This window comes from Pleurodeles waltl, chromosome 10 (assembly GCF_031143425.1).
Source record: "Pleurodeles waltl isolate 20211129_DDA chromosome 10, aPleWal1.hap1.20221129, whole genome shotgun sequence".
Classification (NCBI taxonomy): domain Eukaryota; kingdom Metazoa; phylum Chordata; class Amphibia; order Caudata; family Salamandridae; genus Pleurodeles; species Pleurodeles waltl.
Window position 1 is genome coordinate 500,633,551 of NC_090449.1, and position 13,724 is coordinate 500,647,274.

General features: G+C 44.0%; 1 protein-coding gene across 7 annotated transcripts in view; it reads left to right on the plus strand.

The window, feature by feature from the left end:
* The window catches only part of CSPG5 (chondroitin sulfate proteoglycan 5), a 229,490-nt gene that overhangs the window by 135,118 nt on the left and 80,648 nt on the right, over positions 1-13,724 (plus strand). For all 7 annotated transcript variants that reach the window (XM_069210880.1, XM_069210874.1, XM_069210877.1 and 4 more), the window contains exon 3: positions 640-828. In XM_069210880.1, coding sequence (XP_069066981.1) covers positions 640-828 — 189 coding nt within the window. The remainder of the gene's footprint in view (positions 1-639; positions 829-13,724) is intronic.

Genomic DNA, 13,724 nt, shown 5'->3' on the forward strand with positions numbered 1-13,724 from the left:
GTGTGAAGGATAAGTGAAATCCCCACTTAGGGCTCAGTTGAATTTTAGGTTTGCGATACCAGATGTTTGAGCAACTACTGTATTCCCTGACCAGTGTATCCATATGGTAGAGGCATTCTGGACTGAAATGTGGATTTTCTCTGTCACCAGCAAAGTGGCTGGTGTGGCCACTTGTCCCTGGGTCTGAGGTGAATAAAGTTGAAAGTGTGTGTTTTTCATTCTTATGTTGATAAGGCTCCTGGATCTGAGGACCAAAAGGTGGCACACAGGCAACAGCGCTGGAAAGCCAGGGGTTTTGCTGAGAATTGCTCACATATGCCTTTCCATTGTATTGCTCACAATCACCCAACCGCTGCACACTAGCCCTCTCCTATGTAGGTGTGTGCCAACGGTGATGAACCTCTGTAGAACCTCAGGTGAGTGCAATTCAGAAAGGGGGAAGCAATTCTATTTGTAAATGTAGCCTTTTGAGAATTTGATACATTGGAATCAGGCACAGCTAGTTTGCACCTGCCCTGCTCCTGTGCATATATTCACTTTTAATGGTAATAGAGAGACAGAAGCAGTTACACTCAAACTTGTTTTTATTGCTATTGTGCCTGTTTAACGCCTGACTTACCCCTCCTGTCCCCCTCTCAGGTGCAACACCCAGGACTACATATGGCACAAGGGCTTGCGGTGTGAGTCCATCATCACCGACTTTCAAGTGATGTGTGTGGCGGTGGGAGCTGCTGCTCTGGTGGTGCTACTACTCTTCATGATGACTGTCTTCTTTGCCAAGAAGCTCTACTTGTTGAAAACGGAGAACTACAAACTGCGCAAGCGGAAGTAAGTAAGAGTGGCCAGCTTATGGGGTCGTTAAAAAATGGGGGCCCCTGGGGGTTAGCGAAGCCTCTTGAGGGGGTCCTCAGCTGCTTTCAAAACTCAGTAATATTAACAGATTAGGCCCCCAGCTTACACTAATAACTCAGTGGGGGTCCCCGAATTCCAATGATAATTCAGTGGGGGTCATTGGGTTCCAGTATTGATAATGGGATGTGTCCACAGAAGTCAAAAGGTTGGGAACCACTGGCCTAGGTAGCTGATAGATTATCCCGGAGAGAGGAAGCATTAGGCCCTATCTGTTGCATGTAGGAGAAAAGAGAGAGTCTGTTTTACCGATTGGAACATGGAGGATCCACTTTGCGGCTGGATGAGTCCATGTCACTTAGTGAAGTGGCTGGGATTCTTTAAGAAGGGTCCACATTACTTGGTGTGTTCAGTTCTATGGCATAAGGAAGGAACAAGTGGAAGCTTTGTTTAGTTAATAGGCATTATTCAATATCTTTAGTTTCACAGCTGGTAACGTTATTGGTGTGTTCTGTGTTGCTCTAAGGATATGCAATATTATCAGCATGCTTGTATAATTTGGCAACATTGATAATTTTGGCACTTCACTACTTTTTTAAACATTCAAATTTTCTCTCAGTTATTTTTCTAGTGAAGTTTACCTGTTTGTGCTTGAAACATATGGTAGAAAATTGAATTTGGGTTTTATTCGGCAATATACATTACTGAAAAAAGTCACTCTACTTTTCTTCTCCTGCAAAATCCATTTCTAAAAACTATTTTTAAAGCAAATTTGAATATCATAATATTTTCAGGTGTTAAATCTGGACATTTCATGTATCCTTGTTCAGTTATAGGTTATTAGCAAGCTACTAATAGCTGACGCAAATCAAAGGCATTAACAAGTTAGTATTGTTTCATTCTGTTCAGTTCTTTACAAGCTAAAAGTGACTCACACTATTTAGTTTCTGGCAAAAATACAATTAAAGTTGAAAAATATTATGTGAGAATTCACTTTCGCATAATAAAAAACAGGTTGCTCTGATAACAACACAATGCGAGTTCAAGTAAGTTTGGACCCATACTTGTGTAAATGCTTATAAAATAAATAACCTAACCTCTACTGGAATGGCTGTAGTAAGTCTTGAATCTGTTTCTCATGGGGATTTTCGATTCAACATCCTTCCGCTACCCAAAAAAGCAATAATAAAGCTAAAAACTAAGGGCCTGATTTAAAGTTCGGCAGGAGGGTTACTGAGTCACAAATGTGATGGGTATCCCATTCACTGTATTACAAGTTCATTATATCCAATGGTCCTTGGAATATGATGGACAGGATATCAGTCACATTAGTGACGGAGTAACCACTCGCTAAACTCTAAATCAGGACCTTATAGGGCCAGGGAGCCAAGATGAAGTTGGAAGTGGGTGAATGGACGAGGATAGCTGTCATCGACTTCCGCCTCCATTGTGTTACTTAGTGAGATGAAAAGATCATAACCTTCTGGAACAGCAGCCAGTTATCTCATTATCACCGAGACTCATCCAAGTGGGTTTCAATTACTAGATTGGTGTCTTTGCATTCTTCAATTAGTTCCCAGTGGCGGCTGGTTAATCGAACAGGGGTTTGGGCGGGTCACTTACGCACACACATACACTCTCCTATCTACATGCACACTCACTGATAGCCATCCATTCATACGCATGCACGCATACACCCACTATTCAAAAGCACATACGCACACAGCCATCCATAGCACGCATGCACGAATACACATACATTCATCCATGCACACACACATGCATGCACTTTTGCTTTAAACATAAAAAATTATCCGGCTGCAGCAGTTATCTTAGGTGGCAGTGGGAAAGCCTTTGTGTTTCCTGAGCGGTTGGGACTGCTACTACTCCTCATTGGCTGACTTTGTTATGAGTCAGCCAATGGGAGGAGGTGGCAGGAAGTCCCTTACTTGTCACAGAATGGGATGGGGTCAGACTGCTGACCCCACTCAACTCTTTGATGGGGCATCACTGATGGACAGTCGACCCTGGGCACTTCATGACTTAAAACTGAAGCGCCCAGGTCAGGTCCAAGTCTATCTGTGTTGCGCCCCCTGGTCATCAAGCGGAAGACCACAATTGCTTTACTGGGCTGAGGAGCCCACGTCCATAGGGCTGTGATATCTTCAACCCGACAAACTTCAGCTCAGGCAGCCAGGTGCCTGATCATTTAAGGCATGTACAGCTCCTGGCTGCCTGGCTTGAACATGAAGTGTGTCTGACAGACTCACCTTTGCCCAGCCTGACAGACACTCTCTTTGTTTGCAAAAGGGTGGGGGGCAGCTGGACCATGCAGACCTTAAAGACGGGTGTTGTGATTTATCTTTTTGATGTTATGGTAACAGAACCTGACTACGTAATAGAGAACTCTGGCAGTCTAAAGTTCTGTAAGAGTCAGTTGATGTTGACTTTCATGAGGCTGCCTACTCTGGTTGGTGTCTCTCCAATAAACTTCTATTGTCACCTGAGGAGAGTTTACTTTGCAACACTGGCGAAGACTTGCCTGGGAGGAAACAGGAGAAGACACCAGTCTTTCCTGATATGCACCCACATTTCTATTCTAATGAGATTTTCACATTGACCTCATAAGCAATTTGAACATTAGCAGAACAGAACAGGATTTCCGGATTCCCTTCACAGTGTGTTTACCAGTTCCAAAAGCGTGACACATGGCTGTATAGTTATTTCTCCTGTCGCTGTGGACGCTGTTGTTTCATGCGTGAAAGGGTGGCCTGAATTTAGGAGCATCCTGGATACCCTAAGAGGCTATTGGACTGTGAAGGAGGAATTGTATTTCTGTAATGATGAGTTATTTAGAGGATTGAAAGTCATACCACCTACGGGAGTAAGAGAGAAGATGATCAACTTAGCCCATGAGGGTCACCTATGCAGAAATGTAACCAAATCTAGACTTAGAGAAATGTATTGGTGGCCAGGGTTAGGCTGTGAGGTTGAAATAGTAGTGAAGGACTGTGCAATGTGTGTGCAGAGTGACAAAAGCAAATCTGTAACCAAAATGCCCCTATCTCCTGTCGAGGTACGTGACAGACCATGGTGGAAGTTAGGCATGGACTTTATGGGTCCTTTTCAGTTGTTACCTGCAAATGAATGTAATGCAATATTATTAGTGGATTACACATTCAAGTGGGTTGTAACAAAGTGTGTGGGGACGTTAGATACAAGGGTGGTCATTGAGTTCCTGAAAGAGGAATTCTCTCGTAAAGGTGTTCCCAACCTCTTGGTAACAGATAATGGTGTACAATTCACCTCTCATGGGATGCAGTTTTTAAAGATCATTGGCTATTATTCGTTTGAGGACAACTTTATATTTGGTTCAAGCTAATGGTTTGGCTGAAAGCATGAATAGAATGGTTAAGTTTTGTGTTCAGAGGGCTGTTGAAACTAAGGTTCCTCTATCTGGGCTACTCAGAGAAATGTGGTGGGCACACCGTAACACGCCAAATGCTGTTACCAAGGTATCTCCTTTTCTGTGTTTGAGGGGTAGAGTTGGTTGTACAAATATGAACCCAGCTTGGATGGAGGGGGTGCTGCAGTCAAGACAATGGGAGGAAAAATTGTTCGAAGGTCCTGAGCTCAGAAGAGCATATCAGCAGCAATATAAATCTAAGTAGGATTTTAAACATGGTGTTTCTAGTGTTAAGAGGGCGGTTGATTATATGGTGTTTGTTTTGAGAAGAAAGGAAGATCTGCGTTCCTGGGTCCCCTCCGAGTAATGGAGGTGAAAAGGAGCGTGGTGTTTTTAGAATACAATGAAGTGTGGAGTATGTCCCGTATTGTGAAATGGAGGTATCCAGCCAGTTTGGATAAGGTAATTGACCAAGCACACTATCAAATTAAATTTAAAGTTAAGTTTCCTACCAATGTAGATAATGGTGTCAGAATCCGTCGCTAACCCGTATGGTTGAGGGATTATGTACCTTGAATGTGTAGCTATCCAAGAATAGGTTTTCAACAGTTGATGTGAACCTTGGATGTGAATTAGTGCAAGTGAAGGATCAACAGTTAATGTGTTCTTGGTTCCTTTGTGTTCTCCTTTTATTTATTGTTATGTGTAAACCTTATTGTCAAGGGTGTGGGAAGGGGGGTGTGTTGTGATTTAACTTTTTGATGTTATGGTAACTGAACCTGACCAGGTAACAGAGAACTCTGGTAGTCTAGAGTTCTGTAAGAGTCAGTTGATATTGACTTTCATGAGGCTGCATTCTCCGGTTGGTGTCTCTCCAATAAAATTCTATTTTGCACCTAACTGAGGAGAGTTTACTTTGCAACAGTGGGCTTCTGCTATTGGTACCTTCTTCCTCTTCATTATTTGTAAAAGAAAGTACAGGGCCAAAAGTTTTTCTTAAGAGCCCACTGCCAGCACTTATAATGCTGGACATGTGACGCCGGGGGACCCACGTCGTCTCCCTCGCGGGCTGCGGTCAGATCGGCGGTCCATATTTCAGGTGGCAGGTCCTGCCGCAGGCCGCTTTTTGGGCTGCAACGTGTTTTCTCAACTGCGTCATTGCTCGGTAGCCCCCTTTGGGATCTAGGCGGCGCCGGGTTCGCTTGCAGTCCCTGTAATTTTTCTTACCTGCTTGCTGGACTCCTTTTTTCTTTTTCTTTTTCTTTTCTTCTTTTTTCTTTTTATTCTTGTGGCCATATTTTCTTCTTACCAGGTGTCTGTGTTTCCTTCCCTGCATGCATTGCACTACCTTTTCTACAACTGTCAAGTTTTCCATTCACCTCTATGTGGCTTTCCCAATCCAAGATGGTACCTTTAGTTCTTCTTGCATGCCTCTTCCTGCTTGTCAGAATAAAAGCACAGTAGGTCTTCTTTTCCTTGCGTTGGAAACACTTCCGTTCTGGTGGTGCTCCTCGCTCTTGCTTCCCGTGTTTTTGGACCTATCCTGTTTTTTGCCTGCAGTTTTGTTGTTCCTGATTCTTTATTCTTAACAGCTTTTCTTTTTGCCTCTTTTCAGGAGTTCCTGTAATCTGAGTTTTCTTTCCCAATTTTGGGTTTTTCCTCTGTGACGCCTTTTGGAGGTTACGGCCTGCTAGGCGTTGTATTGTCAGTAGCACTGTGGCTACGGGAAAGGATTGCCCTTACCTTGGTCAATCCAGAACAAGCAAGAAACCAGGTGGTGCCCCGAGACTGGCAGACTACAGCGGTAAGAAACGTGCAAACGTGACAGATTGCAAGTCTCAAAGATTCGGCATTACTCTGGAACTATAGAAGAACCTCCCGAAAACGTTGTGGAAATTGCACAATTAATGCTTCATACCGTACAACAACAAGCCAAAGAGTTACAACAACTGTGTGCCAAGAATACAGTATTGAGACAAGCCTTGGTTTCTCCGTCCATTGATATACCTACTGTCTCTGCCTCAACACCATGTTATTCTGGAGAGCTGAACAAGTTAAAGGAATTCCTAGATTCCTTAATGGTATATTTTGCATTTCGACCCACTCAGTTTACACAAGATAATACCAAAGTGGGTTATCTGATCAGCGACCTGTCTGGCCCAGCCCTAGCTTGGGCAACCCCCTTGGTAGCTGTTGATGACTATTTACTGTGAAACTATTTAGTCTTTATTAAGGCCTTTAAACAGATGTTTGAACGACCTGGACTGGAGGCCGCTGCTGAAGAAGCTTTATGCAATATACAACAGGGCAATCAGGATGCCCTGAATTATATAACCCATTTCAAACTTCTAGCGGCTGAAACCACTTGGGTTGAACGCACTTTTGAAAACTCTCTTCCGTCGAGGTCTACGAGACCAAATAAAGGATGAATTGGTGCATTCCACTCAGGTAGAATCTTTGAAAGAGCTGATGCATCTGTCACGAAATATAATGTACCGTTTACGAGAACGTAATTTGGAGAAACGAAAGACCAGGGTGCAGTCCCAGTCAGGAGCATTTCGCCCCTCAGTACGTCGCCCTGATGAAAATTGGTCAGAGAACCCAGATTCTACAGAAGAAGAACCCATGCAAATAGACACTGCTCGTGGACCTTTATCTGAATCAGAGTGAGAAAAAAAGGCGACTTAAGGGCCTGTGTCTTTATTGTGGCAATACGGGTCACTTGATTCGAATGTGTCCTATTCGTCCTTCCAGACCTTCGGGAAATGCCAACTCCCGTCCCCTGTGAGAAGGAAGGGGATGGGAGGTACTGAGATACCTTCTATGTGCTCTTCAAAAGAAAATTCCACAGCTCTCTTTATATTGTCCGTAATCCTTCTGTGCCCTAATAATCAAGTCTTTGCGTTGTTGGATTGTGGAGCAAGTGGAATTTTTTTAGATGAGAAATGGGCTAAAGAAAAAGGAATACTTTGTGTCCCTAAAGAGATACCAGAACTTGTCCAAACAGTTGATGGCTCTCCTTTAACATCTGGACGAGTTGTTGATACCAGTCCTACCCTTTACTTGCAATTCGGAAGACATCAGGAATACATTACTTTCGACTTTAAATCTTCCCCTAATCATACTATGATTTTGGACATTCCTTGGCTAACATTGCACAATGCATATATTTATTGGGAGACAAGGACTATATCGCTTTCATCCCAATTTTGTCAACAACATTGATGTTCGACTTGGTCCCCTAAGGGTTCCATCATAACCCCCAAAGAAGCCAGTGGTACCATCAACTTGATCCAAGGAGTGCCCAGCTGCTATTAAGAATACTCTGACATGTTCCAGAAACCTATAAAGCCCATTTTGCCTCCTCATCGGGAATATGACCAAGGAGCCAAGATATTCACCAAGTTGGATCTGCGGGTTGCCTATCATCTTTTACGAATTAAAGAAGGTGACGAATGGAAAACAGCTTTCCGTACTCCTTTAGGCCATTTTGAATACCACATTATGACTTTTGGCCTCACCTACGCACCTTCCATATTCCAAAGATTTATGGATTAGGTGTTCTCTAATCTTTTGAACCAAAGTGTCGTAATATATCTCAATGACATTCTGATATATTCTTGTTACCCGAACAACATACTAATCATGTTCTTCAGGTTTTAGAAAGACTCCAACAAAACAATCTGTACTGTAAGCCTGAAAAATGTGAATTCAACAAGACCTAGATACAGTATCTTAGTTTTCGTATCAATCAAGTCGGCATCGTTATGGATCCAGAAAAGGTACAAGCCATTCTTGACTGGCCCTCTCCTGCTTCTATTAAGGAGACTCAGTGTTTTCAAGGCCTATCCAACTTTTATCGACAATTCATAAAAGACCTTGCCCGACAACAAGGCCTTATAACCCAGACCATCAAAAAAGAAAACCGAAAGAAGGGTTTCATTTGAACTGAAGATGCAGAAAGGGCCTTTCAGACTCTTAAACGTGCCTTTACTCAAGCACCGATATTACGTCATCCTGACACAACTAAGAAATTCATAGTGGTCACTGATACATCGAATAGAGCCCTTGGAGCCGTGTTACTACAAAGACAAGATGACGATGGCTTAGAACCTACTGTCTTTTATATATCTCACGTACTGACAGATGCTGAAGGCAACTATTCTGTGTTGGAAAGGAAATTGCATACTTTAAAAGCCGCCTGCAAAGAATGGAGGTATTTCCTGATGGGTACTAAGGAGACATCTGAAGTCCGAACTGATCATCGTAATCTACAATGCCTCGGCAGTTTTCAATGTCATAACAGTTGTCAAGCCAGATGGGCTTTCTTTTTTAGTCAGTATGATTTTGTAGTCACATACATACCTGGGTCCCAAAACCTTGTGGCAGATGCTTTATCCCGCCGTTATCCGGAAAGCATAATTACTTCTTCCCCACAAATCATAGAACCTTGTCGAATCATTGGAGTTGTACAATCATTTCTTGAACGCGTGAAATCAGAATATCAGAATCTACCTCTTGAAGAGTGGAAAAGTCCTCACTTACAAAAACCAGGAATACTATTATCATCAAAACACATTGTTTCTGCCTACTAAGAAAGTTCAAACAGAAGCCTTGCAAATGTGTCACAACTCTCCTATTGCGGGACACCGTGGAATCAAGAACACGCAGGAATGCTCCTCCGTTCCTTTTGGTGGCCAACTTTAAAGACTGATGTTTAAACATATGTAAATTCTTGCCCAATATGTGCTCAAACCAAGATACCCCAAACTAAGCCAGCAGGTTTATTGATGCTCTTGCCTGTTCCATCCATTCCGTGGCATACGCTGTCCACAGATTTTATATGTTCTCTGCCATCTTCTGCAGGAAACCATATCATAATGGTAACCGTTGACTCATTTACCAAAATGGCTCATTTTACAGCCTTGAAGAAATTACCCACTGCTAAGGAAATGAGTCAAGTCTTCATGCAGGATATATTTAACCTACATGGCCTTCCACAAGTAATCATTTCTGATGGAGGACCCCACTATGTGTCCCGTTTTTGGAGAGCTTTTTGTAACTTTTTACACATAGATGTTACTCCCTTATCTGGTTTCCATCCTCAGACCAATGGTCAAACGGAACGCCTAAATCCGGGACTACAACAATATTTACGCTGTTTTTGTAATGCCATTCAAAGCTATTGGTCCTCATATCTTCCATTGGTTGAGTTTTCCAATAATAATACGGTCCACAGTGCAACAGGTTCCACTCCTTTTTTTAGTACTTTTGGTTTCCATCCTATGGCTTTTCCTAATGTCACTCGTGAACACGTCACTGTTCCAGCAGTTACCGCATTTGCTCGAAGTCTTCACCATGTACAGGACTTGATACATACCAATCTGTTAGCTACAAAGTGTTATATGAAAAGAGTAGCTGATACCCAGTGTAGTCCTGCGCCATCTTACCAGCTTGGGAATAAAGTATGGCTTTCTTCTAAGCTTCTGCCCTTTCGTTTATCCTAGAATAAGTTCAATCCCTGTTACTATGGACCCTTTAGAATACTGCATGTGTTGAATCCAGTCTCTTTTCGACTTTGTTTACCACGGACCTGGAAAGTTCATACAGTTTTTCATGTGTCTCAACTCAAGCCTTTTGTTCCTGATCCATATCACAGACATGTCCATTGTCCTCCTCCTCATTTGGTTGATGGTCATCCTGAGTATGAGGTACAGGAGATTTGTGATTCCCACATTTTTCAGAATTGTCTCCAGTTTTTGGTTCACTGGAAAGGATATCCCATTAGTGACTGTTCTTGGGAGGATGCTTCCTCTGTCTATGCTCCCTGCTTGGTCGGTAATTTTTTTCAACATTTTCCAGACAAACCTGGAGATTCGGGGGGGACCTAGTGTGACACTGCGGGGACCCACGGCTTCCCCCTCGCAGGCCGCAGTCGGATCGGCGGTCCACATTTTGTGCAGCCAATCCTGCTGCAGGCTGCTTTTTAGGCCGCAACTTGTTTTCTTGACTGTGGTGCGGCTTGGGAGCCCTCTCTTGGGCTCTGGGTCGTGCTGCGTTCTCTTGCAGTCCCTGTAATTTTTCTTACCTGCTTGATGGACTTCTTTTTTCTTTTTCTTTTCTTCTTTTTACTTTTTCTTCTTGTGGCCATATTTTCTTGTCCCAGGTGTCTGTGTTTCCTTCTCTGCATGCATTGCGCTACCTTTTCTACAATGGCAATTTTTCCATTCACCTGTATGTGGCTTTCCCAATCCAAGATGGTACCTTTAGTTCTTCCTGCATGCCACTTCCTGTTTGTCAGTATAAAAGCACAGAAGGTCTTCTTTTCCTTGCGTTGGAAACACTTCCGTCCTGGTGGTGCTCCTTGCTCCTGCTTCCCGTGTTTTTGGACCTATCCTGTTTGTTGCCTGCAGTTTTGTTGTTCCTGATTCTTTATTCTTGTCAGCTTTTCTTTTTGCCTCTTTTCAGGAGTTCCTCTAAACTGCGTTTTGTTTCCCAATTTTGTGTTTTTACTCTGGGACGCTTTCTGGAGGTTACGGCCTACTAGGCATTGTATTGTCAGCAGCACCGTGGCTACTGGAAAGGGTCGCCCTTACCTCGGTCAATCCAGATCAAGCAAGAAACCAGGTGGTGCCCAGAGACTGGTAGACTACAGCTGTAAGAAGGGTGCAAACCATGACAGTACGTGCTGAACAGCAATACCTCCTAGCCTTAACTCCATCCTGTGGCTTTTTTCTTCCACCACTCTATACTTACTGTCTCTTTATCTTACTCATGCAAGCTCTTTTTCATACAAACTTTCTTTATTGTTCTCCTTCTTTTTCCTTTTTCTGTTTTCTTTCTGTTGCCCTGGGTCAAAGTCTGATGATGAAATATAAGTACCACCCCCCACCCCTGTACAAATTAAGCATTGATGTAATTTCATGACAGACATAAAATTTCCCTTACCTTTTCAAAAACATTGAGTCCAATTTTACCAAAGACGAATATTAGCTGATTTATGACTTCAGAAATCAATGATTTATTTTATTCAAGGAAGACAATGGAAGCATCTAGAAATGTGGAACTGATATTATGTTAGCCCTCTCCTCTGGAATGGATGATGGTTCAGACAGATGCAGTGAGCTTTCTTCCGTTCTTCCGTTCATTCTCTGATCTTTGGCCAAGACGGCTCACTTTGCAGCCAGGCCGGAACTAAGGGAGCGCTGTGTCTTCAGCGGTCTTCAGAGTCCAGTCATCCCAAATGTTAAGATGTCCCCTTGGCACATGCTAATAGACACGGGCCAGAATTTCTTGTTTAAATGTTTTTTTTCATTTTCATCACCAATGACAGCTCATGAACTTTAAAGCAGATACGGCATAAATAAATGCCCTGCCCAAGATTAATAAAGCCAGAGAGTCTGACCTATTCAAGACAGATCTAAAAGTCTTTGCTTCTAGACAAAATGAAAAAAATATCAAAAGAAAATGGGAGTCAAAGCATACATTTAGCATCCCAGCTTTTAGAAGCAGCTGAGAAACCGCTAATAAATATTCCAATATTTCATGCTTGCTGAGCAAACCCTTCTATTTCCAGTATTTGTAGGGGTGAACCCACTTATCAAAAAAATCTGAAAATCAATGGGTCAAATATTGCCTTTCATAAAGACAAATTTCTCCACGATTTTCACTAAAAAGACAATTTTAAGTAACCTGGCTATGCTGTTGACCCAATCTTTGACACTATTCAACAGTATAAAGCATTTCTAAACTTCGACCTTCCAATTCCCCTTTTGTCCATAAACTATCCCTTCTACAGCGCTATATTTGTGCAGGTGATTTCGGATGGTGGGCACCAGCACTCGTTTTGGGATAAAGCAACTTATATTTTAATATGATACTTGACACATGTGACATAGAGGAAGTGACTGAGAAAGGCAGATAAGGTAGAAAGGAAGAGAAACAGAAAAATAGCAAAACAGTGACAAATACAGAAAACCAGTATGAAAAAGAAGTTGTAAGAGTGAGAAAAAGAAGAAGTGTTGGGAGCTGGAAGAAGGAGGAATGAGTTGGAGTCAAATCCATACCCCTCAGTCAATCAATCAAACAGGAATTTGTAAAGCACACTACTCACCCGTGAGGGCCTCAAGGCCCTGAGGGTTTGGGGGGGAGGAGTGCTGCTACTGCTCGAATAGCCAGGTCTTGAGAAGCTTCCTGAAGGTAAGGAGGTCTGTGGTCTGGCGCTGGTGGGTGGGAAAAGTGTTCCACGTTTTGGCGGTGAGGTGCGAGAATGATCTACCGCCGGTTGTAATTCTGGGGACATGTGAGACGGTTGCGAGGGCGAGGTCGGCAGAGCAGAGATGCCGGGTCGGGGTGTAGAAGGGGAATTGTCTGTTGAGGTATTCTGGTCCGGTGTTGTGCAGTGCTTTCTGAGCGTGAGGAGTTTGAAGGTGATTCTGTTGTTGACTGGGAGCCTGTGCAGGTTTTTCAGGTGGTCTGTGATGTGGCAGTGGCAGGGGATGTCCAGGATGAGGCGTGTGGAGGCCTTCTGGATGCGTTGCAGCCTCTTCTGGAGTTTGGCCGTGGTTCCTGCGTAGAGGGCATTGCCGTAGTCCAGGTTGCTGCTTACGAGGGCTTGGGTGACTGTTCTTCGGATTTTGGTGGGTATCCATCTGTAAATCTTTCAGAGCATGTGGAGGGTGTTGAAGCAGGAGGAGGAAATGGCGTTGACTTGCTGGGTCATGGATAGTGAGGGGTCCAAGATGAATCCTAGGTTGCGTGCATGGTCGGTGGGAGTCGGAGTGGTTCCGAGAGTGGCAGGCCACCAGGAGTCATCCCATGCGGAGGGGGTGGAGCCGAAGATGAGGACTTCCGTCTTGTTGGAATTGAGTTTGAGGCAGCTGCTTTTCGTCCATTCAGCGATGGCCTTCATTCCTTCGTGGAGGTAGGTCTTGGCGGAGTCCTTGGTGAGGGAGAGGATCAGCTGGGTGTCGTCGGTGTATGAGAAGATGTTGAGGTTGTGGGATCGGGCGATGTTAGCGGGCGGCCCATGTTGACGTTGAAGAGGGTCAGACTGAGGGACAAATCCTGGGGTACGCTGCAGATGATTTCGGAATGGGGGAGACCGACTCTCTGGGTTCTGCCGGTGAGAAAGGAGGTGACCCAGTCAAGGGTTCTGTTGCGGATTCCAGCATTGCTGAGGCGTGAGCGTAGGGTGTGGTGGCAGACTGTGTCGAACGCGGCCGAGATGTCCAGGAGGTCCAGGAGGATGAGGGCCGTGGTTTCACCGCTGTCCAGTATGGTTCTGATGTAGTCGGTGGCAGTGATGAGGGCAGTTTCGGTGCTGTGGTTGCTGCGGAATCCGTATTGGGAAGGGTCTGGGGTGCGGTTCTCCTCAAGGAAGCGGGTTAGTTGTCTTTTGACAGCCTTCTCAATGACTTTAGCCGGGAAGGGGAGCAGGGAGACAGGCTGGAAGTTCTTGAGGGCCTTT